Source organism: Pygoscelis adeliae, unplaced genomic scaffold, assembly GCF_000699105.1.
Source record: "Pygoscelis adeliae isolate BGI_AS28 unplaced genomic scaffold, ASM69910v1 Scaffold34, whole genome shotgun sequence".
Taxonomy (NCBI): domain Eukaryota; kingdom Metazoa; phylum Chordata; class Aves; order Sphenisciformes; family Spheniscidae; genus Pygoscelis; species Pygoscelis adeliae.
This window is the reverse complement of record NW_008824658.1, coordinates 5961624-5988839: the sequence shown is the minus strand read 5'-3', so window position 1 is coordinate 5988839 and position 27216 is coordinate 5961624. Positions and strand designations below refer to the sequence as shown.

The window sequence follows — 27216 nt, the reverse complement described above, 5'->3', positions numbered from 1 at the left end:
AGAGCATTTGACCACCACACCTGGGAATAGCACCCAAACAAAACCAGTCCCTGGATGCCCTCCGCCCTTTCATCAGAGAGCAAAGTGGATAAAAACCTGCACACAAGAGGTATTTTAGCTTGCTAGTAGGCTTAAACACGGCAGCGTGCAAAAGGCTTGCATCACTCAGCTCTCGGAAACACTTTTTTCAAGTTGATGCACGTAAGTAGGTTTACAAAGAAAAAAATTATAGTGCATAAACCCACACAAAGAGTTGAAAATAAAAGTAAGGGGGAAGGGAGAGCCCGTTCCCATGGATTTTCTCCAGTGGTACAGGCAGACTTGGGAGGCAGCAGTCAGCACTGACACAGGCTCTCCCTTGGATGAAGAAAGCAGAAATAAAGAAAAAGTAATTAGATTAATCAAGTAGGGAACTATTTAGCAGCTAATTAAAATACCCAATTAATCATAACTTCTTCAAAACGGTCTGCTAAAAATGGGCCAATAATGCCCAGGCAGAAAATAAACAGCCTATTTTGTTTTTATGTCGTGCTTTCCATTGCATGCCTGATGCCACCTGCCTGCCAGGCTGCCTGTCTCACAGCCGGATCCCTGGACCGGATCCCTGATCCCTTGGATTGAAACCTAAGACCCCTTGGATCAAAATTGCTGAGAAGATCCCTTATCGCACGAACGATATACAGAAAAGTGTAAATCAGCCTAAAAAAAGGGCGTGTCAATTCTCCTCCCTGTTTTATGCTAACAAAATCTATTTTCCCATTTATCTGCACCTTTTGCCGTATCGATCAGCGGCACAAAGCGAAGACTGTGGCAAAGTGACTTTTTATAGAGTCAGTGTGAGCAGGGAGCTGCAACGCAAGTGTCACTGGCTTGACAAAAACCAGCTCAGGTCATCCGTCATCCTTACGGTTCCTCACTGCTATTCAAACTCGGGGAGAATTCTTGGTGCTAAGACACAGAGGGAAAAAAAAAAAAGCTTCCAGTTTCTCCCTGTTACAGGTGCTAAATTCCTACAAACAGCCTTTGCTGACAAAGCGTTTTTCATCATTGAGCTTATGCTTTCCTCATCAAAGATAACTGTGAACTGCCAGTGGAAATATAATGGCAATAAACTGATAGCTAATTTTTACTTATTCTGTGCTTTTTGTTATGAAACATTCAGGGGTTTGTTTTTTTCCTACTGTAACAAGTACCAAGCCAAATGCAATAATGAAAGAAAAATTAAGACCAACATCTCCCAAAGTGCTCAGGAGTTTCCTCGCTCCACATTATTTACCATTGATCTCAGAGTAGAAGATATATGTCAATGCTAAGCGGGTTTTTTTTTCAACCTTTAAAAAAAGATTAATTCAGGTGATAACACGTATCTTAGAAACACACATAGCTTCATGCAGCATATAAAGGCAGGACTTATCACATAAACTAATTCGTAGATAAATCTCCTTCTTATTCAGTATTTGAAATGTCTTAATAGGGATAAACCTCACTTGGCTCAGCTTTAGACAACACCTACTCACTCAAAAGCTCATTCAGCCCAAGACTAAGTTAGAACATTATTTCTACAACAATTTAAAGTATTTTCTTCAACACACTAGATTTTTTTTTTTACCTTCCTTAGAACAAGAGTTTTTAGGTTTTCCAACTCTATCATTCAAAAGCCACAGCAGTCTACAAAGACTATCCCTTCTACTGCCAAAAGACACGAGTTACAGCCATCTACAGAGTTTGAATATCATTTCCAACGCCCTACAAAATGCTCTTCCTGCATTTCAACTAAATATTGATATTCCTTTAAAAAAAACCCCAAACATTCACAATCCTATTCACATTTCCTTTTAACTTATTCATTGCAGATATATTTTGCCATCAGGTACACTTCTGAACTTGGGTAAAGCCACTGTGGGGTTTTTTACACCGTGGGATACAGTCACGGAGGAGCCTGAGCGTCCCGTTGCTGCCGCCGCCGCTGCTCTCCTCTACCCTGCATCGATTTTTCATCCCGACTTACATTTGCGGTTTCTCATTCCTGCCTGGCAGCGACAGCTCCAGCAGCAATTTTGAGCTCTGTGTCCTGACCAACAGGACCCTCTATGCAGCCACATCTTCGAAATACGGCTAAAAAACTATCCAAGTCAGGATCTCTGCAGTTCTTATGGGCTGACTCCAGTTTATGCTTGGTTAAGAAAATCCTCTCAAAGAGCATGGCAGTTTATGGCCTGGCACCAAGAGTACGTAAATGTTTGCTGGGTGACCAAAAGGAGAAGAAAATTAGAAGTTTAAATAAATGAGGAAAACCGTAGAAATAATAATAATTAAAAAAAAACCCCAAACCCAGGTATATGATATTCCATAGGAAACTTATACAAAGATTTTGCATTCCCAGATCAAAACACTTCACGAAGCATTTTGCAGATGCGGCTCTAGGCTGTTTTCTGATCAGCGGATGTCATGAGATGATGTGAACGAAATGTCAGTAAATAGGTTAAAGATACCTAGAGATGCAGTAATTCTACCTGATTACTTCGAAATGTCAGAGCTCTCCGGCTCCTCGTTGGGGACGGTGGCTTTTTCTGGAGCCTTTCTGAGGAGCAAGGAGACAAGATTCAGGGATTCACGGCAGCTCCTTTCTTAAGTTAGGTTCCCATTGGCACATGCTCTTTTGGGATAACTGTTAGTATTTTATGTACATTAGAGTCAGGAAAAATGTTATATTACTATATTCCCAGAGCTTAGGTTACCAAAGACTTTCAGTTGTGTAGATAAGGCAGTACAGATCAGATGCCGTTACAAAGTAGGTCCACTCCCACGGCCATGACAGTATCAAACAGGGTAACGATGCACTTCTTAAACCCTTCTCCAATTCTTGATCTTTTTTGAAGCCTCCAAAACAAAGGTGACTGCAAGGAAGTGTTAAGCAGATAAGTGTGGCCTCCTCTGTGCCAGAGCACACGCTCTGCAACCAGACCGAAAAGAAAAAAAAAAAACCCCAAAAAACCTGAGCCAAATGTCTGTTCATATAACACGATGAAAAACACGCTAGCCCAATGCAGAAAAGGAAAAAAAAGAAAAAAAGAAAAAAGACAACAGTATTACTGAAAACACAAAAAGAAGCCCTTTGAATAATTTCTATCCACTAGGAAATTGCCATCAGTTTAAGAAAGTGGCAAAACCCGACTTAAAAAAATCTGCCAGAAATTCCATCAGGCCAGAAAGGAGACGCATTTGGGAGGCGGCTGCTCGGGAGGAGCAAGGCTCCGACGGCTCCCCCGAGCTCACTGTAGCCGGAGCAGCCCCGCGCGCCGCCCGTGCCCACACTGCCTCTTGCAAAGGAAAATGAAGCTTTTCAGTTTTAAAAGAGCCAAAGGACTTAGCTATGACTGATGAGCCCAAAACTGCAGCCTGCAACCTGTTCACATTTTTAAAGTGAACCCAAAGTAACTGTACTCTGATTTTCACTGACTCATTATGTAAAATAAAACCCAGCTGAAAGCCAGTGTGGGGCCACAAAATGCCTTCAATTATCTTTCAGTTCTGTTCCAGAAAAAATGCAGCTAAAATCTCATGGGTTCAGAGGGGCTGAGGTTTTTGTCTTAATAGCCTTTTACTTCCTCGACACTGTACAGCTTCAGCAAGATTTTCTGCCAGTTTGCCTGGACCTAACAAGCTATTTTACCATTAAAACAAAACACAATGTGTCCAGGAGTATTAAACGTTTTCCACAAGGCCCTGTTTTACAGTGTGTCCAAGAATGACAATGCCACATTACGAGTCCAAGACAGATGTTTTCCAGATGTGCTGAGCATCTCACGTACATGTTGGATGCGGAGCTCTTCCAAAATGTTATCAGAGTTGTACCTGCTGTGTTCAGATAGGTTGACCCCTGAGTTTCTGCTTCTGGGAAACTATTCTTATGAATAGTTTTCTCTGGAAAATGGCCACATACCTCAAATGCCTACAGCAGGGTGAAGAATAAAGTCTGATGCTAACCATTGTATGGAACAAATGGAAAAGCAATGGGAAGCCGTGGATGGAGAGGTGCGGCACGGTGAGCGTGACTTCACTGCACACCCGTGCTCCAGGTACCAGCCAGCTGAGCAAATTGCATGAAAACCATCTAGCATCAGAAACCCGCAGATGACCAAGGGCTTCGGCAGCCTGATGTTTTGTTAACACAGATTGCTCCGCTCTCGGGACAGAAAGGACAAACTCGGGAGGCAAGAGGGCAACGCCAGCCCAGCGGAGCAGCAGCCGCCACGTGGTGCCGGCACGAACCTGCCCCTCAAAAAAGGGCTGCGTTTGTCGGCGTGCATGAACTGAATGAAACCACTTGGCTCGAGTTTAGAGCATAGATTTTATGCTCTAAATAGTAAGTATTCCTTACTCCAACCTCCTTTCCCCCACGCAGGCATCCCAAGTGCCGACTCACCGATGGCATCAAGCCCACGGGAAAGAGCAGTTCCCTCGCCACGCACTGCTGCGATGCCTCCGTACTGCTGCAACCACAGAGTCATTTGGGACGGAGATGATCCTCCACGTTGAGTGAACATAAATCTCTACCCCCCGTGCAGGAGCACCCCTGAAGCCCTTGTCCAGAAGGGCCTGAGTGTGCGATACCCGCCCCGCGGTCCCACACTGCCACAGCCTTTTGCACAGCTCACAGTGAGTTCCCAGCACTTGGGAGTCCTTGAGCTGAGTGGGTGTTCATGGCACCTGATCCGCGCCCCCCCACCCCCGTTATTCTAGAATTCAAGTATAAATACTCAAACACTGGCCATATGAAAAGAGCACCGTGGCAATTTTCTTTTAGACTGTTTTACAACTCAAGCCAGAGGAATGCAGCAGAACCCAGAGCCCAGTTACCCTTCAAAAACCCTCACGTTACACGGGACACCCCAAACAAAAATATTTATTTCTAAATCTTTCCCTCAGAAGAGCCTGAGGACAGCTCTGATCTAAAAAAAGGCCAAATATCAGAAGTTCCTGCAAGCCCGCAAAAGATTTTGCTATTGCTACCAGTTCACCTGCAAGGCACCCAGGTGCTGTGCCGAGGGGTAGCTATACACAGCTGGTCTGGCTGTCTATCAGTCTTTGGTCGAGTTTATTCATGGGCAGGCTCCGAGAATCACATTTCCAAACAAGATTTGCTTTAATTGGCTATGCTGGTCCTCCCAGAGGGGCACTAAGATGGGGCTTCCACAGCAAGTAACTGCAAATACAAAGTTAAATCCAGTTTTCCACAAATATTCAGGAATATTCGCTTCCTGGCAACATTCCTGTTAGTAACCCAATTTGCTAAAACATTCATGAATAGCAAACTAAAGGGCCATGGATACAGCCAAAGTGCTTACATACGAAAATACAACTAAATATTCACCGCAAATGTTTTCACAGTATTTGGCTCGCTCTAGATTTAATGGGGAAAAAAAACCTGTAATAACGCCTGGCATTCGGCATCGTGGCTTCCATGGAAAAACCTCCAGTGAGAAGAGCAGCCGCATTGGAGAAGGGCCCCCAGAACTGACCTGCGCCCGCAGGGTCCTTGCACGTGCCCTAACCCCACAGAGAGGAACCACGGCAGTGCCGGGGCACCACCACCTCCTCCAAACCCCATCACAAAACCTCCCTGGCGAGCTGCTGCGCCGGAACAGCAGAGAGGCGATGCTGCTGCTACGGCAAAGCCTTGCCTGATCTCTAACAGCAAAGCAGAAGCCCTGTATATATTTTGGATGAGCTCAAATTCTTTCCCTTGAGCTTTTCTACATCTTGATCACAACCCTCTGAGCAGGGTAAATAAATAAAACCCCACTAAAATTTCAGCTACTACTCTGAAATAATTTAAAAAAAATAAAATTCCTCATATTATTCCTGAAAAACAGCTGCATTCGCTAAACTCTCAACTAAATTGCCAGCGTGGCAGACAAAAAGCAAGCAAAGAGGGAAGAAAAAAAACTCTGACAGGCCCTGACAGGACATTGCAGTCACTGCGGGAAGAGACAAACCCCATGCATTTTACATGGCAAACCCCTTGCACGTGAACCTTTGTTTAGCCCATCAGGCTGTTTTCAGTGAAAACAACCCTCACTCAAAAGGAAAACAAATATCTTCCTTTGGACTTGTCATGCCAATAGGCTTTACTAGGAAGGTTACATTTAAATAAAATTGTAAGCGAGCAAGTTTCTCACTCCACATTGTGCGGTTCTTTCCTCCTCTGAATTTTAACTGAAAGAGCAGAAGAGGAATAAGCTGTGGTTTTCTCCACCACATGCTTTCATTACCGTGGGGATTTTTTTTGTTCAGCAAGATCATTACAAGATAAGGAAGCTGCACCTGCATTTGCAAAACTGCAGTATTTCCTTTCCCTTCCAGAGCCCCGAACACGCGGCGGCTCTTTATGGAAGTACAGCAGCCGGACGGGTTTCCAAACCTGCTGTCCCACGTGCCGAGGACAGCACAACCCCGCGCTTCCAGGCATTATGCGCCACGATCACACCTCTACTGACCACTACCTGTTGCATCCCTGCTCGGGCATAGGGATTCTGCATTCAGCAGCCCCAGCCAGTCCATGCCCCTCCTTCACCCCTGCAAAACCTACAGGGAAAACAGCACATGCCAGGGGATTTTACAGGGACAGGGAGCCTGGAATTGGGATGATTTAACAAGAGCTCTGCTAGTCATCTCTATGACCTTGAGAAAGTCACTGGCTCTCTTCTGGACTGCAATTCCTCCCCTATAACGGGAGAATTACTATTTTCCTGGCATGCAGGGGTGTTGCAAGGTCTAATTCATTAATCTCTGTAAAGCATTCTAGGACACTTTGATGGAAAATGCAAAATATTATCAGTAAAAGCCTCGCATTTAAATCTCACCTGGAAACCTTCCTCTTACTCCTTAATTTATGATTGATCCCCACTCAATTAAAGGTAATGGGATTTACATGTACACTCCAGCAGCGGAGCAGACCCCACAGGAAGGTGCCAGCGACAGCATCGGTGCTAATTCACGTGAAATAGCCAGGCGATCGGTACCTGCAACTCAATGAGCCACGGTTGGATGCTGCATCCCTGTACCGCACAGCGACCACCCAAATCAGCGCTGGGCAAAGGGATGGGGCATGAATGCCCCCCGCCACCGCAGCACCCATCCCTACACAAACACTGCAGCAGCTGCACTTCTAATTAACTACGCATTTTATGGCTCAAATTCCTCTCCGTGAATCAGCTTTTTACCGAAAAAAAAAAAGTTTCTACTCAGAAAGCCTTCGAGTCACTAGCAGACAGTCCAAATCTGGAGGTCATTCATTAGCTCGCTATGTCAAGTTTTAATGTTCATGGGAACAGTTTCATTTCACATCGGCGAGGGAAGGCAGATAACCCCACCGCTGGCACTTCGTGCGCCTCCAAGGAGAATGTGGCTTCAATACAATATGCAAAAAAACAACCGGGGAATTACAAAGGGCTTTATCAGTACCTCATGCTGCGGAGCTCTGGCCGAGTGCTTATTTTAAATAGTATTCTTCTGACTTCACGACACCTCCAGTAGGATTCAGCCCTCTTGAGCATATTAGCAAAAAGTGCCTGTTAAATCCTAGAGTGGAGAGGCAGGAAGGGAGCGAAGGCTGGTGGAAGCTGCACTGGCTTTTTTCCTCACAGCCACTTAATTGAATCCGCAGCATCCGGCTTGTTGGTATTCCCCAGCACTCAGAATTTCAATCTGCTCCCTGGATTTTTATACTGAGCACCCAGAAAAATTAGCATTTGTGCTGAATAGCTTCTAATCAACTATTCTCAAGTGTCAGTCCTTTTTATCTTTAAAGCACTTCTAAATCTCCTCGCCTGAGTCTCCCCTAGCCCTAAAATTTATTCTATACATTCGTTTTCCTCCATTCAGTTTTCAGTGTCCTTTACCATGACCTAATCGTCTTAATCTTTAATGCTCATCTCTACCTTTTAACTTCTTCAGTTTTCTTTTTAAAGCAATCTCTTGGTCTCTCTCAGGGTTTGTTATTTGTTGGTGGTTTGGTTTTTTTTTTTTTTTAATTAAGGTTTTCCCTGGCCTCTGTCTCAGCACAGAGCTGGAGGTGTCCCATGGAGAGTCGCCTGGCACCAAACTGCACATTACCTCTCAAAAGGTGACTTGTGAGGCCCTTAATTAAATCAGCAGGTTTTCTCTGAATACAATTTATGTAATTTTAGAGAAATGAAGGCAACTTCACAAGCGTCACAAAAGCGTTGAAGAGCTCAGCTCCCGATTCCTGTGGTAACCCATTAGCCAACATACCTAGTTCTGAAAGAACCCAATTTTTTAGGGAATATTCCCAGCATTTTTCACCAGGGGAAAAGAAAACATTCATGGTTTTAATTTTCAGTCTAACGACGGCTCACAGGAAATCTGTTCAAAATACTTGGCCCTTTTTGCAGCAGCAATTTCATGCCAAACTGGGACTTGGTTTCTTGCAGAACTGCAGTGCCAGTTGCACTGTTGCTGCCAGGAAAGGCAACCGGCCAATCGGAGAAACCCCCATCTAGGAGAAAAATCACAATATAGGATATTCTTTACGTGCAACTGTATTAACCGTGCTGTGCATCTGAAGTGATCTGTGTGCAGTTTCCACACGTTACCTCCACGCTCTGGGGTCCAGGCTCGGGCACCTGCTCCCAACCAAGCCAACTCCAGGCTCCCTCCCCTCCTCCTCCTCACTGCCTCCTGCTCTCACATAAACCGCCCGGCACGGAGAAATATTTTGCTCTTTGCAGTTACAAGGAAATGAAGCTGTAAGATATATTGCCCATAGGTGACACTTTGCACACACATAAATTCCCCCTCTCTTGAACCAGCATCCTGAGTTTCCACCTGATGCTCTTCTAGGTGGAAGCACTTAAAGAGCGTTCCAATAATGCTGAATTACTGCAGTTCAGCACTGAAATTTGAAGGTTTTCCAACACAGAAAACACTTGAATTAAACAGTAATAGGAATTCTTGACCTCTGCCAGTGAAGAAAGTACAGAAAACTATTACGTTCTCTATTTTTATGCAATATTTGTTTTAGTTCACTTGAAATTACCTGGGTAACACATGCCATGTGCTATCCTTCCCTTCCACTGGGAAAACCATGGATGTAGACACTTCATAGAATCATTTAGGTTGAAAAAAGACCTTTAAGGTCATCGAGTCCAACCGTAAGATTGTTTGATTCCATTCATTTTTGATACAAGCCCTAGAAACTCAACTGAATCAAACTTTAATCTAAATATCCCTTCATTAGGAGATTGAGTAAGGTCCATATGCAAAGCTGAGTGCAGCCACAGAGTATCCAGAATCAGGTTCGAGCCTTCCCAATACTCAGGTATGCTCAGATCACCAGTTTTACCATCAGCTCCAGTCAGAGTCAACGGGAAACAGCAGGCAGCAGCGAGTGATTTGCCAGCAGCTCGGTTAGCTTGGCATTTTGCTATGCAAACACTGTCCATGCGTGTGCCCCAAGTGACACCCAGGAGAGGGACAGTCCTCGCCACGAGCACCCCTCAGGAAATTGCATTCTGAAATGTACAGCTTGACACAATTGTATTTTCATAACATTTGACGCATAAGAAATCCTCCAAACTACTGTGGAAGCAACAGAAAAGTCGAAAAAGAAATGAGACATAAGGGGGGGAGGGGGAGGCGGTGGTGTTGTAGTAGTGTTGGTGCAACCGTGATGGTCTAAGAACTAAAATGTGCACAGGGTTTACAGGGAAAGGCAATATCTTTTATTAGACTAACAACTTCTGGAGAAAAAAGCAGGTAACTTTTGAGCATCCAAGCTCTTTTCAGGACTATGGGAGATTCAGCAATGCAGAGGCTCAGTAAATGTGTCACTTTTTAATCATGACTTCGTAATACCATGCCCCACTTTGCTGGCATTTCTCCAGTGTATTCAACACCCAGAAATGAGCAGTTTAGAAAACTGCTGATAGAACAGTGAGAGCTAACATTAAATTCAACAAAATAGAAAAGCAAAAGTTTTCTTTAATGTTTCCTACATAAGGGTCTTCAATATTTAAATATGGTTTAAGCTCCTGAATTAACGTACTATAAATATTATTAACCTGATTTGCAAAGAAGAAAACTGAGGTGGACACAGCAAGTCCAGCCTGCCACCGAATCACAACAAGCATGTGTCAGGTGCAAACAGTACCCAAAAATACATAAAAATGAAAGACAAACATCCCCTGACACACCAAAGTTTGCACAGGAACTCCAACCGGTAAATGCAAGCCCATCCCTGTGTCTCTTCCCACATCCTTTACTTTGATTCTCCATCCTCCTCTGTCCTCTTCCTGCCTTCATTCCCCATCACACCTGCTAAGGCTGTGCATCAAAAGAAGCTTCATTATCACCTCTCAGCTTTCCCAAAATCGCTGCAGCGAAGGTTTGCCAGTGCCAGGCTTTGAGCAGATGCCACCCTAAAGAATAACGAGCTGCATCTCATTTCTCTGCCCTCAACAATATCAAGCTGCAACTCTGGATGCTTTAAACTGAGACCATCTCATGCCACCACTGCCTTCCTCCATGCCACAGAGTTTTAGGCTGAGCTTTTCTATTTTCAATGGGTAAACAGTTCCTTAAACCCCTTTCTTAATCATCTGTTGTACCCTCCTTTATGTTCAGGCAGAGCAGGGATTCCCAAACAGTGCTTGATGCTGGCGTGGTCCTCCAGCAAGGTGGACAGGCTGCGTATTTCATTAACTGTGACTGCAAGTTCAACCAGTACACCCTAAATTATAAGGGGGAAAGAAGTTAGAAAGAAGGACCTTTTTTTTTTTTTTAAAGGTGCTAATACTGCTGCTGAAATACCCTTTAACTCCTTTGTTCACTAGTTGATACGTGATGTGAAGTGGTTTGGTTTTATGGGAGATACTATGGCCACACACGTCAAGACTGGCAACTGGAGATTAATAGACTGATCCTTAAATAAGATGAAACAGATAACCGAATAAAACTGTTCACGGGGGCAACAGTCATGACTGTTGTAAAAAGACAAACTTTACACAATTTCATATTAAAAACAAAAGGCCACATTACAGTTACTCCTGCACTCCCCAAATGGCCATTGCCTCAAATTGGAGCTATAAACACTGGGAATGCTGGACAGGGATCACTTTAGATAACACCACTTTTTCCACTAGCTTCATCCATGGTACATTTTCCCTCATTTCAGGTTTACCTACTGTACCTGAAATCTGTCACCAGCCTATGCAGAGTCCCAGCATCACGGAAACAGAGATTTGTTTTTGGCGAAGCAGACACAGTTAACGGCACCGCTGTGAGGAGTTACAGTGGACATAATTCACCTTTTGATTGACTATTTCAAATTTAGTGTCTGCCGCAGTCCTCCAGTCCCACTTTCCTGTGAACCTGTAGGGTTACCACTATGGTCATGAAGTCCTCAGCAAAGGCTTCCTATTGTCCAGAGAACTTCTGATATGTATCAGGTCTCAAAAGCTTTTCTTTTTTTTTTAAATTTTTAAATTTTTACATGCATTTCTTCTTTGGGGACTTTTTGTGGGACTTATTTTGGGACCTTTGCTAATTTTGATTCTTTTTCTTATGCTCAAACTTTCCATGCTCTCGTTATCAGCACTGAATTTCCAATGAAAGCCCAACTATATCAGGGAGAGTTTCACAACTGACTCTTAGAGGGCCAAGATTTCCCTCCCATGAATTTCAGTAATGTGAGCAAAGGTCTTTTAAAATGAAAATGGATAGAAAATACTCTTAAAGATCTTAGATGTACTCCTACAAAATTCCTATAACCAAAGCTAGGAGCAGACTGTCTCATGTTCACAACCTCACATAAATCAATGGAGCTCCTATAATTTACCCCAAAGATGGATGCAATATGTTTATAAGAAATTAAGCTGTCAATCACATTTAAGAGGATTCAGCCCGAAAAGTCAGGTAAAATTGATCACTCCCCAAAAGACTCAGTGGAGGGAGCTGAAAAAGCAGCATGGGAATGGTAAGGAATCCCTTTGGTATTCAGAGTCCTAGGGTATTCAGTATAGCAAGAACTGTATCAGCTCTACTGAAAGCAAACACATACCTCCATTACATACAGCACTTAGCCCTCTTTATAACATTTGAAACTCCTAATATATTTACATTGGACACTGAAAAGATCATTATAGGCCAGACCTACATGTCGAAGACCCCAGACTCCTCCCCAGAGGGATTAACTGCATGCCTCCCAACAGCTCTGAATCCATCTCGCTGCCACCGAAGCAGCCTGCCAGCAGTGCTGCAAAGTTAAATCGGCAAATATTAATTGCCAGCTGGGAAATCTGCCATTAGTTCACACTCAGGTTTTTTCCAGCTGGAAAGATAGTGAGTGTTAAATGGAGCAGATTTCTTTGCAGTCTGCAAACCGGCCGACGGAGCGGGATTGCCTGTTTCACAAGCACTAAATGAGCAAAACATTCAACACCTTCTCAGAGATGTTTTGAAATGCTATTCTTTAGAACAAATTACTTCTGGAAGTAACAAAGCACTGAACTAACGCATGGACAACAAATAAAGTACAGAGGAAATAAACCACCACTACCTGAGGCTGAATTAATATCTACTCAAGATTACTGCAGTGATACATTGCACGAGTTATTAGCCAGCTTGGGTTTTTTTTCCAAGTTTGTAATTTATTTACATTCAAGCATAGAAAATTTTCTGTCAGCATGCAGAAGATTATAATTTTCCATAATTAGAAAGAAACTTTTTGAGAACTGGAGGAAAGATATACGAGAAGTTGAAAATGAAAGATACCGTTTAGGCCATGAAATCATAAGATTTTGGGATGATATGGGTTGGAAGAGGCCTTGGCATTTAGGCATTCAGTGCAGGGTCACACCAGGTTGCCCAGGGCTGTTCCCAGCCAGGTCTTGAAAGCCCCCAGAGATGGAGGTGGCACCTGGGCAGCCTGCCCCACCACTCAACCATCCTCATGGGAAAACGATCTCCTTACATTCAGGCTGAACCTCTCGTTTCAGCTTTTCCCCTTGTTTCTTGTTCTCCCACCATGCACCCCCGTGCAGAGCCTGGCTCCGTCCTCTATACTATACGTGCATAAATATCATGAGTTAAGTTATTCTCTCTCCTTCAATGTGCATACACACTTGCACACGTATGTGTACATGCACGTACACCCCAGCACGTAGGCACGTACATTGTGGAAGACTATGTATAGGTTCGTGGTATGAAATGTTGTTCTGAGCAACGGTGAAAGGCTCAAATCCATCAGTGTGATCACGTGTGTAACGGAGAGGAGAAAGGCAGGTGGTTTTCCACAGGGATTTCTTTCCAAAATCTGTACAAAAATATGATTTATTACAGGGCAAAAGTTGACCTTCTGTGAGGAGGAAAATTACTGTCGTGTATTTGCTTGAAAGGAAAAAAAAATATTTTAAGCAATGAGAACAAATTATTGAAAAAATTACTACTGACGTTTCAGGAGAGACTGGAGGAAGAAAGAACAGGACTGGAATAACAGACATAAATGTGCTTTTATAGCGCCCCATCTCTCCACATAAAATTCTGTCAGAGCTCATAAAATTAGAGCTTTAGTAGAAGCTGGACTGAATTAAAAAAAAGAGAATAAAGTAATCAGCACAGGTACAGTTCAGTTACATAATGGAAAGTTCAAGAATTTGGTCAACTAAGTTGGATTGAGTTCATGCCAGAGTACAAACTAAATCTGACCAGCTGCAGTACAAAGCCACTATACAGCACAGCAAGAAAAGCTGAGCTTTTTATAAAAAAACCCCAATACACCTGGATAAAGGGAGGACATCGGAACTAGAGAAAAATAAGGAATGAGCGTGGGCAAGCAACGTGGCTGCCGCCTTCTAGCAGAGGCTTGGCTGATGCAGGGGAGCTTTAGGATTGCTGATCTCGCAGACAAGAGTAGGGAGGGAAAGAAAGAAGGGAAAAAAATTACTCCTAAATCCTGAAAATGGAAAAGCATAGCTCTAAACAGAAAGAATTTCTCTAATGTATGTACACTGCTAGAGAAGTACATTGCTCTGACATTTCTGGAGAAAGGAAGGAGATAAGGGAATTCAACTGTATTGAGTGGTGAATGTGCAGCTTTTGCTGGCCAAAAATAGTGAGAGAAAAATGAGTGAAGAGACCAAGTGGGTGTAAAAAGTCAAAAGGAAAGAAAAATTAATAGAAGTGGAAAAAAAGGGACTACTGCTATGGGAAAACAAAGCATAGTCCAAATCACTGCACTAAAATGATATAGCTGCATTATCCAAGGCATTTATTCAAATAGGAACGTTTCCAGGCCAACTGCTCATTTTGTACATCTGTGGGACAATTGTCATTATGAGCACAGATATCTTTCCAGTTTTCATGGGTATTGGGAGTGCTTTTAGGGAAGATGAACTTCTTTCTTCTCCTCTTTGGCAAAGAGCAGAAGAATTTTATCCTCGTGTTTTGTTATCCAGTCAAAATCACCCACGCTCAAATCAAATGACTACAGAAACTCACAAAACAGTGAAAATATATAAAACCAAAAAACCCCGCCACATAGTAGAGAAGTCTTAAATAGAACATTTTCCTATGGGAAAAACAAACTATGTTTCATACCAGTGAAGACAACCGGATCAAGGAGAATTTGAACAGCTATTAAGTAGGAGTGACAGTTCTCCTGAGACCTCTGGATGTACGACTTCTGCTTTATGGTATTTCCCTTTGGGCTCCAAACTCCTAAGTGAAGTTTTCCACTTGTTTATCATTTGCTTTGTCAACTGAGAAACAGGGATGGCATTTGTATTTTTGTGCATGGCAGCACCGGGGAACTGTGCTGCACGATGAAGCCTGGGGAGATGTCTCCTGCTGGGTCCTCTCATTGCTTCACCCGCATTTCCATGCGCTCCTACCTTGGGTGTCGTGCCCATTCGCCAGCCCAGCCAGCCCAAGCCTTGGGCATGGTGGTCAGCTCAGCCCAAAGTCTGCACATCAAGGTCTGACACTCTCCATGAAATCTTTCACAAACACAACGTTGATGCAATCTACCCATGTTTGCCGATACCAGAGAGCCGATGTCTCCACGTGGCCCACCCTCACCCAGCAGGTCTGTGTGATTTTCCAGATTGCTCTGAGAGAGACATGGATTAATTTCAAAATGCCACGGGGAAATCTGGATGTCTGAAGGCATGCAAGTTTTTTTGTCTTCTTGGACTCTCAAGGTTTCAAGGAGCCATTTCATTCTAGGCTGGGCAAAGGAGAAATCGTTCATTTGCCCAGGCCCAGATTCTCTTCTGCTCTTCCTAATACTAACGCTAGTACAGAATGAAATGCTAGTGAGGTAGCACAAATCAAGCAATGCTTCTAGTCACGTGCGAGTATTTGCTATACACCAGTATTTACAGAGCACTTCACGAGTGATGAATATGTTAAAAGACCTAAAAAATCCTTACCCAAAATACACAAAACAAGATCTTTGCTGTTTGCTTTGCTATCAGTTTACTGTAGAAAGACCTAGCTCAAAGTGGAATCAGAGTATTTGATCTCTGTCATACTTCAAGGCCATCCAGTTTGACACTGATAACTGGGTAAACTGGCAGAGCACACAGATGCAATCTGTGGTGTCCCCTCAGCTCTACGCAGGGACTTAAGTCTTAATTGAAGAAGTCAACTGGGACAAAAAACCATGAAGCAGCCCACTCATCAGCCTGATTGTACTCAAATAATTAAACTATCTACTTGATAGAGAACAAATAGAAAGCATGTGCCTCCTGACAGATGTACACCTAATATCCAGCTGAAACAATACATTTTGCACCTTTAAGATTTTCCTCCAGTCAAAGTCTTACACTTTATGTTACATTTATAATGTTGCTTATAAACCTGTAGCTTAGTTGCTTACTACAAATTTCTATTGAAAAGAAAACACTATCATTCCTGATTTACAAATAGAAGACTAAAGTACAAAGAAATGAAAAGATACACAGAAGGTTACTTAGGAACTGGATGGCAGAAATGAGGGCTGAAGCCAAACATTCCTATGGAGTCCCACTCTGTGGGATTATTCCCCCCTTTAAGGTAGACTTTTTTCTACATTTTATCTCTGCAGGCACTGAAGTACTTTTTTTACTTATTCATGCAGGGAAGGGAAGGGAGTTTGTTTCTTTCTTCCCTTCCACAAAGCTGTTACTCTGCTGAAAAGCAGATTTAAAGCAGTGCTCCATGGCAGGAGTTTAAGGGTTACTTTAAACTGGGACACAAAACTACTACTTTCTGACATCATTTCATGGTGTGTTCAGGAAAGTATTCAAGCATGACATTGTATCATTAGGTATAATACAGCCATTGCAGAGGCACTGATTACTGCAATGAGAAGTCATTTTCTTTACCACTATATGCGATAAGGAATGAATAAAAACCTGGGCCAGAAACATCGTTGTAAAAAGGTAGGCTATGTACAAGAATGAAAAAACTGTCTCAAGACACCTTTTGGGGAGTCAGGGAAAGAAAACCCGCTGCATCAAGTGGGGTCGGGGGGCTGCTGAGCACCTCTGAAATTAAGATCTGTATTTCCCCTTTCTTTGGGAGGTTTCTCATGCTGCAGTCCCATCCTCATCTTATTCAGGGATGGAGGCAGTTTCCAGCCACGTCCACGCCCTGATCTGACTCAATACCCTGAGGCAGAAACACTAGCAGGAGGAGCAAGGTGCAAGCATCCTTTTCAGATGCTCCTTTTTAAGGTGGCAAACAAAAATCCCTCTTCACCTTGACCTGCTCATGTGCTGTCGCTCCAAATATGTCTTTAGGTGACCCCTTTCCATGATTAACTTCATACAAGGTCTATTGATCCTAGACCTGATTACCTGCTTTGGCAAATTTAGAGCGTGCCTGTGACCAACTAACCCAGCTCAGCTGGTGTTCACCGAGTCAATCCTCTGAGCAGCTCCTCTGTCTCATCCACAGCCAGACCCCCAAAATAAATGAGACTTTGCAATGCAGAGCAAAGCAGTGCCTAGATAGCTCTGGAAATTTTGGGCTGGTCTCTGTCTCTGGGCCTCCTCCAAGGCACAAGAACGGTAATGCTTTTCTATCTCCAAAGGGTATCACGAGGATATATTAAGACTCTTCGAATGGGCTCCGGTTTCTTAAATAGGCTCTTCTAGCATCATGCATTCGCATGTGTTAGTAAACGAGAAGCTGTCATGGATAGCTCTGTACACAGCCAAGCTCCTCAGGGGCTCAAGTGCCCAGCGAGCTGAAGATAAAGGATTTATTTTCATATTTGATCATGTAAATGTCACTGGATATATTTGCAAGAACCCACTCAAATCTTTCTGTAGGTATATGGAGTCATATCTGACAATGAGTTTTCAAGATACACTCTAGCGAGGCCTTTATAAGACCTCTCATTAGAAGTAAAATAATTTACGACTTTTTCCCCTCCCTGGCATTTTATCACACGCTCCTGCTACTGCAGCCTCACTTGATTTGCGACAGGATGGTACATGGCATACAAAATATTAATGGAAAAGACACAGGACTCCATCCCTTTGGGGATTTGGTGCAGCGATGATAATGAAATTTGCTATTGAACCAGTAAAACAGCTGAAGATGCACGCGTCCTACTGGTAACCAGAACCGTCTTTAAAATTATTTAAGTCTCTGTTCTGGCAGTGCACGTCCCACCGCTCTTATTTCATCTAAACAGCTCCTTTCCTGTGCCCATGTCATTTGCTTAAGTAGGTTTTTGTTTCTCATTTTTGCAACAAACTTTTTGTAATACCATATACTTTTTCTTAATGTCTTTGTCTTGTTCAAAGCCTTACCAAATGAATCAGACTGTAAAAAGTTATTACACTGCAAGTTGTCAGTACTGAGCAGCACAACTACAGTGCACACAACGCATACAGTGATGTTAATTATTTACCAGTTCCCAGTTTGATTGCATTTTGGGTGGTGATGACACTCAAGGGCTTAACAGCTGCATAAAACATTGTGTTATGTTCTACAGTGTCCTAGAATAAATCATCCCTGAAAAATTTCTCTCTTAGAAATAAAACATACCATTTGGCCGTTTATCAAGATTACAGTAAGATGAGCGATGAAAGTTCTACAGAAGTATTTATTTTTAATGATGCCCTACCTTTGAAGAAACAGTCCTTGCTATGGATAATGTAGATTTTCTTCCTCTGCAGACAGGAGGCTCGATGCAGTTGACAGTGATTTTCATAAAATTTGCCATCAGATCCACACACGGGCATGTAGCTGGGCTTGCAATCTTCTACGCATCTGCACTCGGGCTGGTTGGTGTCCTTGTTCACGACACACTTGCTCCCCCGGCCGCAGTACTTCTTCTCACACGATGCATGCAGGCCATCCTGCCCATAAAGCACTGGGAGGAGCAGAAAACGTCAGAGTGAGCAATATTGGCCTAACAGACCGTACTCGTCTGATGTAGCAACACAACAATTACAGGAGCAGGAGCTACAAGGTTTCTGAGGGGAAAAAGCACCCCGCTTTGAATATCAGCACAACTGCAGTTTGGAGAATGTCCTCACATCTGTGCTCCCAGACCTCCAGCTCTCACTCATCGCAACATGAAGCGTGTGCTAAAAGGGCTTTACTGAAAAGCGATGGGCATAGGGCCGTTTGTTCTTTCAGCCCTTTGTGAAACTATACCCTAGAATAAAATCCTGAGAGAGTATTTCAGTGCCATGAGTTTGGCCGTGAGTTACACTCAGAAAGCAATTCTGAAAACCTACGCTCCTCCAGCCACAAAACCCATGAGGAGCTTCATTTCAGGCAGCAAAGTGCCCTAAGTGATGGCACTTCAGCTCTGTACCGGTGTCCATATTCAGAGTCTAATTTCCACTCTGTGAGCCAGAAGCAGAACATCCCCAAGGCTAAAATTCACACAGGTTTCAATGAAAGCTCAGACAGACAATCGCTGAGAGCTTTTGAAAAAAATAATCCCCAAGAAAGACTTATCACTGAAGTGAAGGGAATATTATGGGAAGATGCTTCTCGCTGTAAAAGTGACCATCAGTATCTATCCCTACACTCTGAATAAATGACATACGATGAAAAATAACTTTCTACTACTTTTAAGAATTCATTGGATATAATGTTCTGAACATTACTGTGCTATCTGCTGTTTGATACTGTTAAAGGCTAAGGAAGTTGCCCTTGTGCTATAACATCTTCTGCTTCTGAAGTTTCCTCGCTTAAAGGCTTACAACAGAACTTTATTATAATTCATACAGGACAGGGTACTTCTAAACAAGCCACTACTCAGAGCAATAATTAGCATTATGCTCAATGAAGAGAGTTTCAGGAAATCAGATTATTCTATGCTAATTGGAGTACACAAAGTTGCGAATTACAAAGGGATGCTGCAAAAGGCGTAATTAAAGCAGGAATAAACATTTCATAGCGCACAGCCTGCTGCCAGCCTTGTGCAGCCTTCCAACAGCAGCAGCCTCCGGCTGCACCCACGCCAGTGACTCGGTCTGGACCAGCAAGGCGGTTTTGAAGTAAATCCCTGTTGTCTACATTTACCACACGTAGGTTTGGCTCTCGGCAAGGTTTCGGTGTACACTTTCTTTCAGAGGAAGCTCAAGTGGAAGCACTGCTCCAGATGTGCTCCAGCACCCAACAGGACAAATCCTGCAGCGGCTGCAGCACCACAACATCCTCCAAAACGCACCCAAGGCTCTGCCCTTCAAAGATTTTTCAAGCAGCGGAACTGTTCAGCCTATGAGAGCTGACCGGATCTCACCCAAAGACACCCCCTCATCACATGTCATGGAGATGTGAGGAGCATCAGCACTAGCTACCTCAATCTATTGGTCCCTTTTTATCATGCTAAATTCCTTGCTAACATCGACATAGCCCCTGCCTGCCCAACATTTTATGCCCATATGAAATGTCCCAGTATTGAAGCTACATTTCACCTAATAGTGATCAAGGGGTTAAAGCGTGTGCACAGATAAGCAAAAGTTTCTACAAAATCCCATTTTTCTTGGTCCCTGTTAAGCCTTTGTTTTTATCACTGTAAATCAGAAAGGGAAAAAAATCTGTTATTGGAGGATTAACCATTTGACTCAATAACTCATTAAAATGCCTCCAACTTAGCAAGCTAAGAAATATTGACTTTTCCTGACTTGTAATAAACTAGAAGGTCAAAGCATCTCTGAGCAGTGCAAAAAGTACAGTCCCTGGAAGGAGTATCTGAATATTCTTTGTTTACTTTACTAATTGTTCCAGAGCTTCTGCAAAATGTCCTCAGGAACGCAAATTCTGTGACCTCTGGGAGACCTCACTGCCAAGGCCATCTGCATTTATGGTGTCTGCTGTAGACCAGAGCAGCACGAAGGATCAGAGCTTGAGGAAGCCCTTTTCAAGCATCCTCCTCTTCCTCCTCCTCTCGGTGGCAGGACCTGTACCTGTACAGGCACTTGGCTTATCCATCACAATGTGCCTTCAAAAGACATGTTTTGGAGACTGCTGTTGATGCTAAAGATATTAAAAAAAAAAACCCCAAACACCCAAGATTCAGGAGCTATTATTGTCTATATCAATGTAATTCAGATACAACTACAGCAAAGCCCTTCCTGTGCTGTCTTGATCGCTAAAAATTGATCTCTCGGAGCTAGCACCAGCTGAGGACTGCACCATACGTCTCGCTGAAGGTTATTTCTGCCTCCTCGTTCACAGTGGGCTGCTCTGATTTAATGCATCAGGTCACACCTGGGCAGGCCACAGCTGCACCCTGCCCCGACAGCTACCGCAGGCACCGGCAGCAGCAAAAATCCTCTTGGAGCCTCAATTATTTTTGGTATTTTGATTTTTACTATAAACTTAGGATTACTGAAGACAAACACTATTCCTATTGCAACGGAAGTTTTAAGTTTTTTAATGATACAAAGATTTGGTTAAGCACCAGCTTGGGGGGGGAAATACTTTGGCTTTTCTACATCCACCCCGGTTACTAAGGAGAAACTGCAGAAAGCCTGTCTGTGTTTACGCCTCATTCGTTTCATTCACAGTTTGGTTTATTCTGTGTTCCCAGATGGAGAGCTCCTGTTTAACCACACCTAAGTTGGGTAAGGGGGTAGGCAGGATACCCCACAAACAGCCAGAAAGGAAAGATTCACGTACTCAGGAACCCTGACGCGTCCAAGCCCTCCGAAATCTGTGTGTCAGCAAGCAGAGTGTTAACGTGGGATGCCTTTGCCAGAATCTGATAACGTTGATAGCAGCTCTTTAATTCAATTACTATTTGCATAATCCTTTGAAGAACTAAAGCTCCCCACAAGCACACTCAGACATACAGACGGACCCTCCGCCCAGGAAGGACAGTAACGGGGTGCGAAACAGAAGGGAGCCAGTGGAAATCAAGAGGAAAGAAGGTATTTTACTGTAAAAGCACCGTTGTCTTTATCCAGGTAATTAATCAATCCAGAGCATCACCACACACCATGGAAAGGGACCTTCCTCGATTGCATCGAGGTGCCTGCTCCAGCTGATCCCATGGGCAGCTCCCGAGCCAGGAAGGACACCGGCGTGTAGCTCCGTGTCATGAAATGCGCCTGCCATCGCTATTTTTTGTCACATTATTAAAAGTGACTGAATTCCCCATTCTTACAAGGATTATTAAAAACAGAAATGGGAAAGGTAATCAAGTGAAACTACCAACTAACTGCTCACAGTATTTACGAGCCCCACTGTACTGCACGGAAAAAGGCATAATTTATTTAATTTATTAGTTGCAAAGAAAGTCATTTACTTAGGTTAAAAATTGATCATCTTGCAAAACAAGCCACTTTTCAACACTAATTAAGTTTACCCAACATGGCTAGAGTCTGAGTTGTTATATTGTATTAAAGTCAGCAGGATGGAGAGAGGAAGCCCATTCGCATACACCCATGAAAACATTTGACTTCTCAAATCGGTTTCTGGCTGCCCCTGAGAAATTTGGAATTCCAGTGGAAAACCAACAAAAGCCTTGCGCAGGCAGTAAGTTAGTTTAGGAATTTCATAAGGCTGTTTAGCAGGCTGCCTTCATCTCAAGCCAGACTTCGATAAGAAAATGAAGATGTCATTGCCACATTGGAGAATACGCGTCCTCTGGCAGCTCATTAATTCATAAAGACAGAGACCTCATCTACTTTTACACGCCACTAAATATGTTACAGATCAGACTAAAGCTTACAGGCAATTTTTTTGCTCCCAAATACAACCCTATTCCTTACTTCAGCAAAAAGAGTTCAAGGGAAGGTTGGGTTCACGACAAGCACTGACTTCAATTAAGACCAACCAGACAAACCCATCACACATACAGCAAAACCAAAACCCAAACAGCTCTATCATATCGCTACTCAGAAGAAGTTGCTTATACACTGCAGAAATGTAAATTACTACATTTACATGTAAAAAGCCAGTTTGCCCTCAAGTAACAGTGAGCTCCTGCAGGCAGCTGGACATCCAGTTTTATTGCTGAAGGAAAAAGTTTAGATGCTACATCAGGACCAGAGCCAAAACTGGAAGCTTTAATGATGGGGCACTGGAGACTGGTATAACTGAAACTGGAAGCTTCTACCCCAAGTCCTTCAAAGGCAACGCTGCGCCTTGCAAATGTTGCAACAAAATAAAAATCAAATCAAACCCTCTATAACACGATAAAAGTATCCAGTCTCTAAACTTAGTCCGTTACTTCCATTAGGTAAACCGGTGAGGTAACAGGTAATGAGCTATTCCTCCGGCATCCTGACATCATTTTTCCTTTCCCACATTAAATAATCTTCTGTGGTCTAAAATGTCACACCTGTAGGCACCGTTTACTGCTGAAAAATATACGTTGCCAGTACACACAGATATATATACACACAATGCAAACACATATAGGTGTATGTGTTCAAGTATGTATTTACATACATCTATTCACATACACAGACATATACATGTTTAAGACCACCTAGACACTTCCCATACACTCGACTTGCCACAACTTCACTTTTGCTGATGATACGAAATCAGATGCTGCAGCACGGTGCCCTAAACTTTCCTCCCCCAGCACATAACTCAATATACGTCTTGAATAACTCACGGCTGGAAGTAACAAACGTTCAGATGCGTGACTACTGCACCTGGCTTCTGTTCAGTTAGCAAATGCATGTGCTACAAACATTGTTAATGCCGCAATAAAATAAGAAAGGAAGCATAAAGCAGGGATTTCGTAATAATCTGCTCTGTGAGTTTCTCAGTTTTTCATTGCATGCCTGTTATAAAAGTGGAGAGGCAGAAAAGCCATGGTAAATCACCTGGAATAGGGGCATGGCAACAGTGCATTCACCATCTCCGTTACTAGCCTTTGGTACTATAATTTATACATTTTTATAAAGCAAAACCAGTGACTTATCTTGGAGAATAATACAGAAAATGAGATGTGCTTCAAGCACACATTTTGCTATGGACGCAAACTATTTTCTTTCAAGGTCCAGGAGATAACTGTGTGTGCATCTTTGAGCAGGATGGAGAGGGACACATCAGCCTTGGAAGGGAAGGTAAAAAAAAAAAAAATCAGTCACTTCTACTAATTTAGATGCTCTACACAAAACAAAAGACAGGATGACGTGGAAAGCCTCCCCAGAACAAAAACTAGCAAACTTTCCCTGATGGCCACGTTAATTCAGGAGGACTCTCGCAGAGCTGAAAAACCAAAACAGAAACACCAAAAGGAAAGTAAAATCTACTCTGGAAAGGAATATTGCGACAAATAGTTACACCGATGACACCAATGCCAAGGGAGCTGCTTAATCTGTGCCCACAGTTTAACATCAAATACAAACAAACTGGAATTGCTCAACCGAAATTCAGTAACAACGTGAAGTTATTCTGTAAATAACACCAAGGAAGCACTCAAAAATTATAGGAAAATTTTCTGTATCAATTTTTACCTCTGAAAATGGGGATTAGTGTTACTTTCAATATCTGTCAGGACTATGAAATCCATTAGAGCTGATAGCATGAAAAGGCATTTGAAAATTTCAAGTAACTACGGTATTCCTTATGTAATTATCCTAGTTTTTGTCCCATTTCAAATCCATTTAACCATTGTGAGATCAAAAGCTTCATTAAATATTATTTTTGGATGATATCATGGTTTATGAGGTTTAACATGGTTTAACATGAAAAAAGAGGCAACGGACATATACAAATCAAAAGATCCCAACTATGTAAAGCATATATGCAGATTGCTGAGAAAGAAATACCAGCCAACATACGAGACCATATATATTTAGATCCTTGCCATGAAACTCTACCATGCACAATTTGCTTGATTGTTCTCTTCTTGGAAGAGCTACTAAAGAGATGATTCATAAAATTGCTCTTTAGTAAATGCTTAGATAAAGTTATCTGTGATAGGTACTGCATATCGGAGGCAATTTTATTACATTACCACTGTGCAGCAAGTATAGACATAGACCTAAATCTGCTGGACTGCTGTGCTGCGCAGCTCCCATGGGCACCACACCTCGCCCTGTGTTTGCAAGCTGTCTAGCAGGTCCCCACAACCGGCCAGCCAAGAAACGTCACAACATGACTGTATGACCAGTAGATTGCCTGCGTTGATCAGAAGGATTTAATCTAGTGCTTCCTTGGGCACCCGTACTTACAGTGTTGTGAGTCACCCAGTGAAGCTGGGTAGCAGTGTGTGTGTATGCACATGCACGTGTGCGTGCACATGTGTGTATTTTACTCGATTGCGTATTTAATTATCTCAGTATTGCACAGTCCAAAGAGTGCAGAAACTTTCCAGTATCAGATCTGGAGGGAACAGATCACATTAATACTTTGGTTTCTTTGGAAAGACTCCATACCAGAAGAATGCACTCTTCTGAAGGAAGGCAATGAAATTCCCACAGGTCAATGTTAAAAATAAGTCTTGTTGCCTTTAATCTTCCTCAGCAATCGCCTGCCTGCCCCGTTCCTTCACTCTTACTCTCAGGACCAGCCTTACTCCTCTCCTTGTTTTCAGTGGTCTTTTATCCTTTGACCAGCACAGCAAACCCTAGCACTCTACGGGCTACTATAAAAGACATGAGAAATCAATAACGCAGTGTCATGCATCTTTCTGCTATTCCTTCAATGAACTTCTTGTGGCAGAGACTACGAGGAGGTTAGAATCCAATAACAACTGTAGATGACTTGCCTGTTTTCCTGGCGATTTCTCCAATTACATCACCAGTGGAGTTGCTGGAGGTAAGCTGAGCGGTCTAGATCCTCCCAGTTATCTGCATTATTAACTTTTAAATCTCTCCATGCGTGTCGTGTTTTGCTCGCTCCCCTCTCCCTCCAGACACACCATCTGAGGCTTCCCCACGCCATCCCGAGGGTTGCCTGCCCTGCATCTCACATCCCCTGGCTCCTCCACCCTCCGGAGCCACAACTCATCGTGAACCCAGAGTCCTCCACAGTGCTACCCTCAAACCTCCTTGGCACAAGGCAGCAGTCTCTCACTTCCACCTATTTTTCAACATCCGATTCCAAAACTTTAACAATTTTACCCTCGCTTTGACCATTTCTACTTGGAGGAGGGTGAAATCCATAAACCAAGTGTATTGGGCCATGCTGCAATGGCAGAGGGACACACATGGCCGTTGCTTATCACGCCTATGTAAGAACACAGGACATCTTGCAATATTAGCAATGGTTCAAGAACAAAAGATGCCACGTTTCCATCCGAGGGGTATTCTACAGTTTCACAGAAATCTCCCCTTTCTCTATTTTTTTGACTCATTACTTTGCAATGAGAACATTTATCAGAAAATAATTGCATTTGTTTATTGTATGCCTATTTTCCCCTTACATATGCACAAACCAAATGTTATTTCAGATTGGATAGAAAGATGTTTTCAGTTTCCTATTTCTTTTCTCGTTCAGTGCATCAGTTTATAAGGCTCATTGAGGAAAAAGAACAGAAACAGCCAGCTCATCATCGCGTTTGTCTCAAAAACAGAACATTATCCTGTTTATTTCTGGTTAGAAGAGGAATAGATTACAAGCTTTTATAATTAATACCCATTCAGCTTCCTTATTACATTATTCTTGAATTCCACTCTTAGTAAAAAGAATCATCTTGCTTGCAACGAATTGTACCGGTGCCACCGCACGAGGTTTCAGCATGATTGATTATAGAGACCTCAGCTAGCGCCATCACAGCGATGCCTGTGTCAGCACTTCCATTAGCGTTTCCTCTTCTTTGAGGTGCACGTCGCACGTTTGAACCTTACAAATGAAGTCGCATTCTTGAAAAACATTTTTCAAGCTATGTTAAAGCACAGCCCAAAAATGTAAAAGAGAGAAACACCAGACTTTCACCTGTTTCCCTCGCTGCTAGAAAAGGATGGAGGCTGGCACTGGGTACAAACTAAATATACAGTAATTAACTACCAGGTCTTCCAGTAACTTCCATATTATATTATAACGCTGGTTATTAGCGTAACTTGGAAACACTTTGTGACTTGGAGGAACGGGCTTCATTCTGCTCCACCAACAGAAACATTTAATTGCACAAACAATAAAGGACAAGTACTCAAAATGTGAATCCACGGCAGAGCCGCCTCTCTGAGCCCCTACGCCCATCACACCTCCTCCAGCAGCCAGAAATAAGATTCTCAAACCAGCCACTTCTCTTTACCAAAGGAAAGCTCTTACCTTCAAAAGGAAGCAAGCACGAGCCTGCAAATCCACCTCCAGGAACAACTCAGTTTGGTCTGTTAAGACAATAAATCTACAGGGTCTTTTACTGTCCCTTCTTCTGCCCCTTTCTCCCACCTAGATTAATTTTCAAGGATAAAAGTTTCCAGAGGGAATCTATCAATAGTTGCATATATGTACAACTTGCAAGACTTCTATCATTTACTATTATGCATAAACGAAGGCAGACATCTGTGTGAAAATTAGGGACTGGATTCATTTTGGGAGTCTGTTTCTGAGCACTGATGTTTTTCTGTAAAAGCTGCCATTTGCTGGAAATAAATGGAGAGAAAAGGAAAAAGAAGTATTAAACCTATTTAGTTGTAATGGGGTTTGTGTTAGTACAGGTGTTTTGTATTTGGGTGCTTTTTACTTCTGGGTGAAGTGTAATGCATGTTTGACTCATGGCTACTTTATTTGATTGAAGAGGCAGCCCCAGCAGCAGGGCTCTGGGGC

At 42.9% G+C, this 27216-nt stretch overlaps 1 protein-coding gene across 2 annotated transcripts in view; it reads right to left on the bottom strand.

Moving 5' to 3' along the window:
* Positions 1-27216, bottom strand: part of FSTL4 (follistatin-like 4) — a 231988-nt gene that overhangs the window by 141879 nt on the left and 62893 nt on the right. For both annotated transcript variants that reach the window (XM_009322721.1, XM_009322722.1), the window contains exon 3: positions 18143-18391. In XM_009322721.1, coding sequence (XP_009320996.1) covers positions 18143-18391 — 249 coding nt within the window. The remainder of the gene's footprint in view (positions 1-18142; positions 18392-27216) is intronic.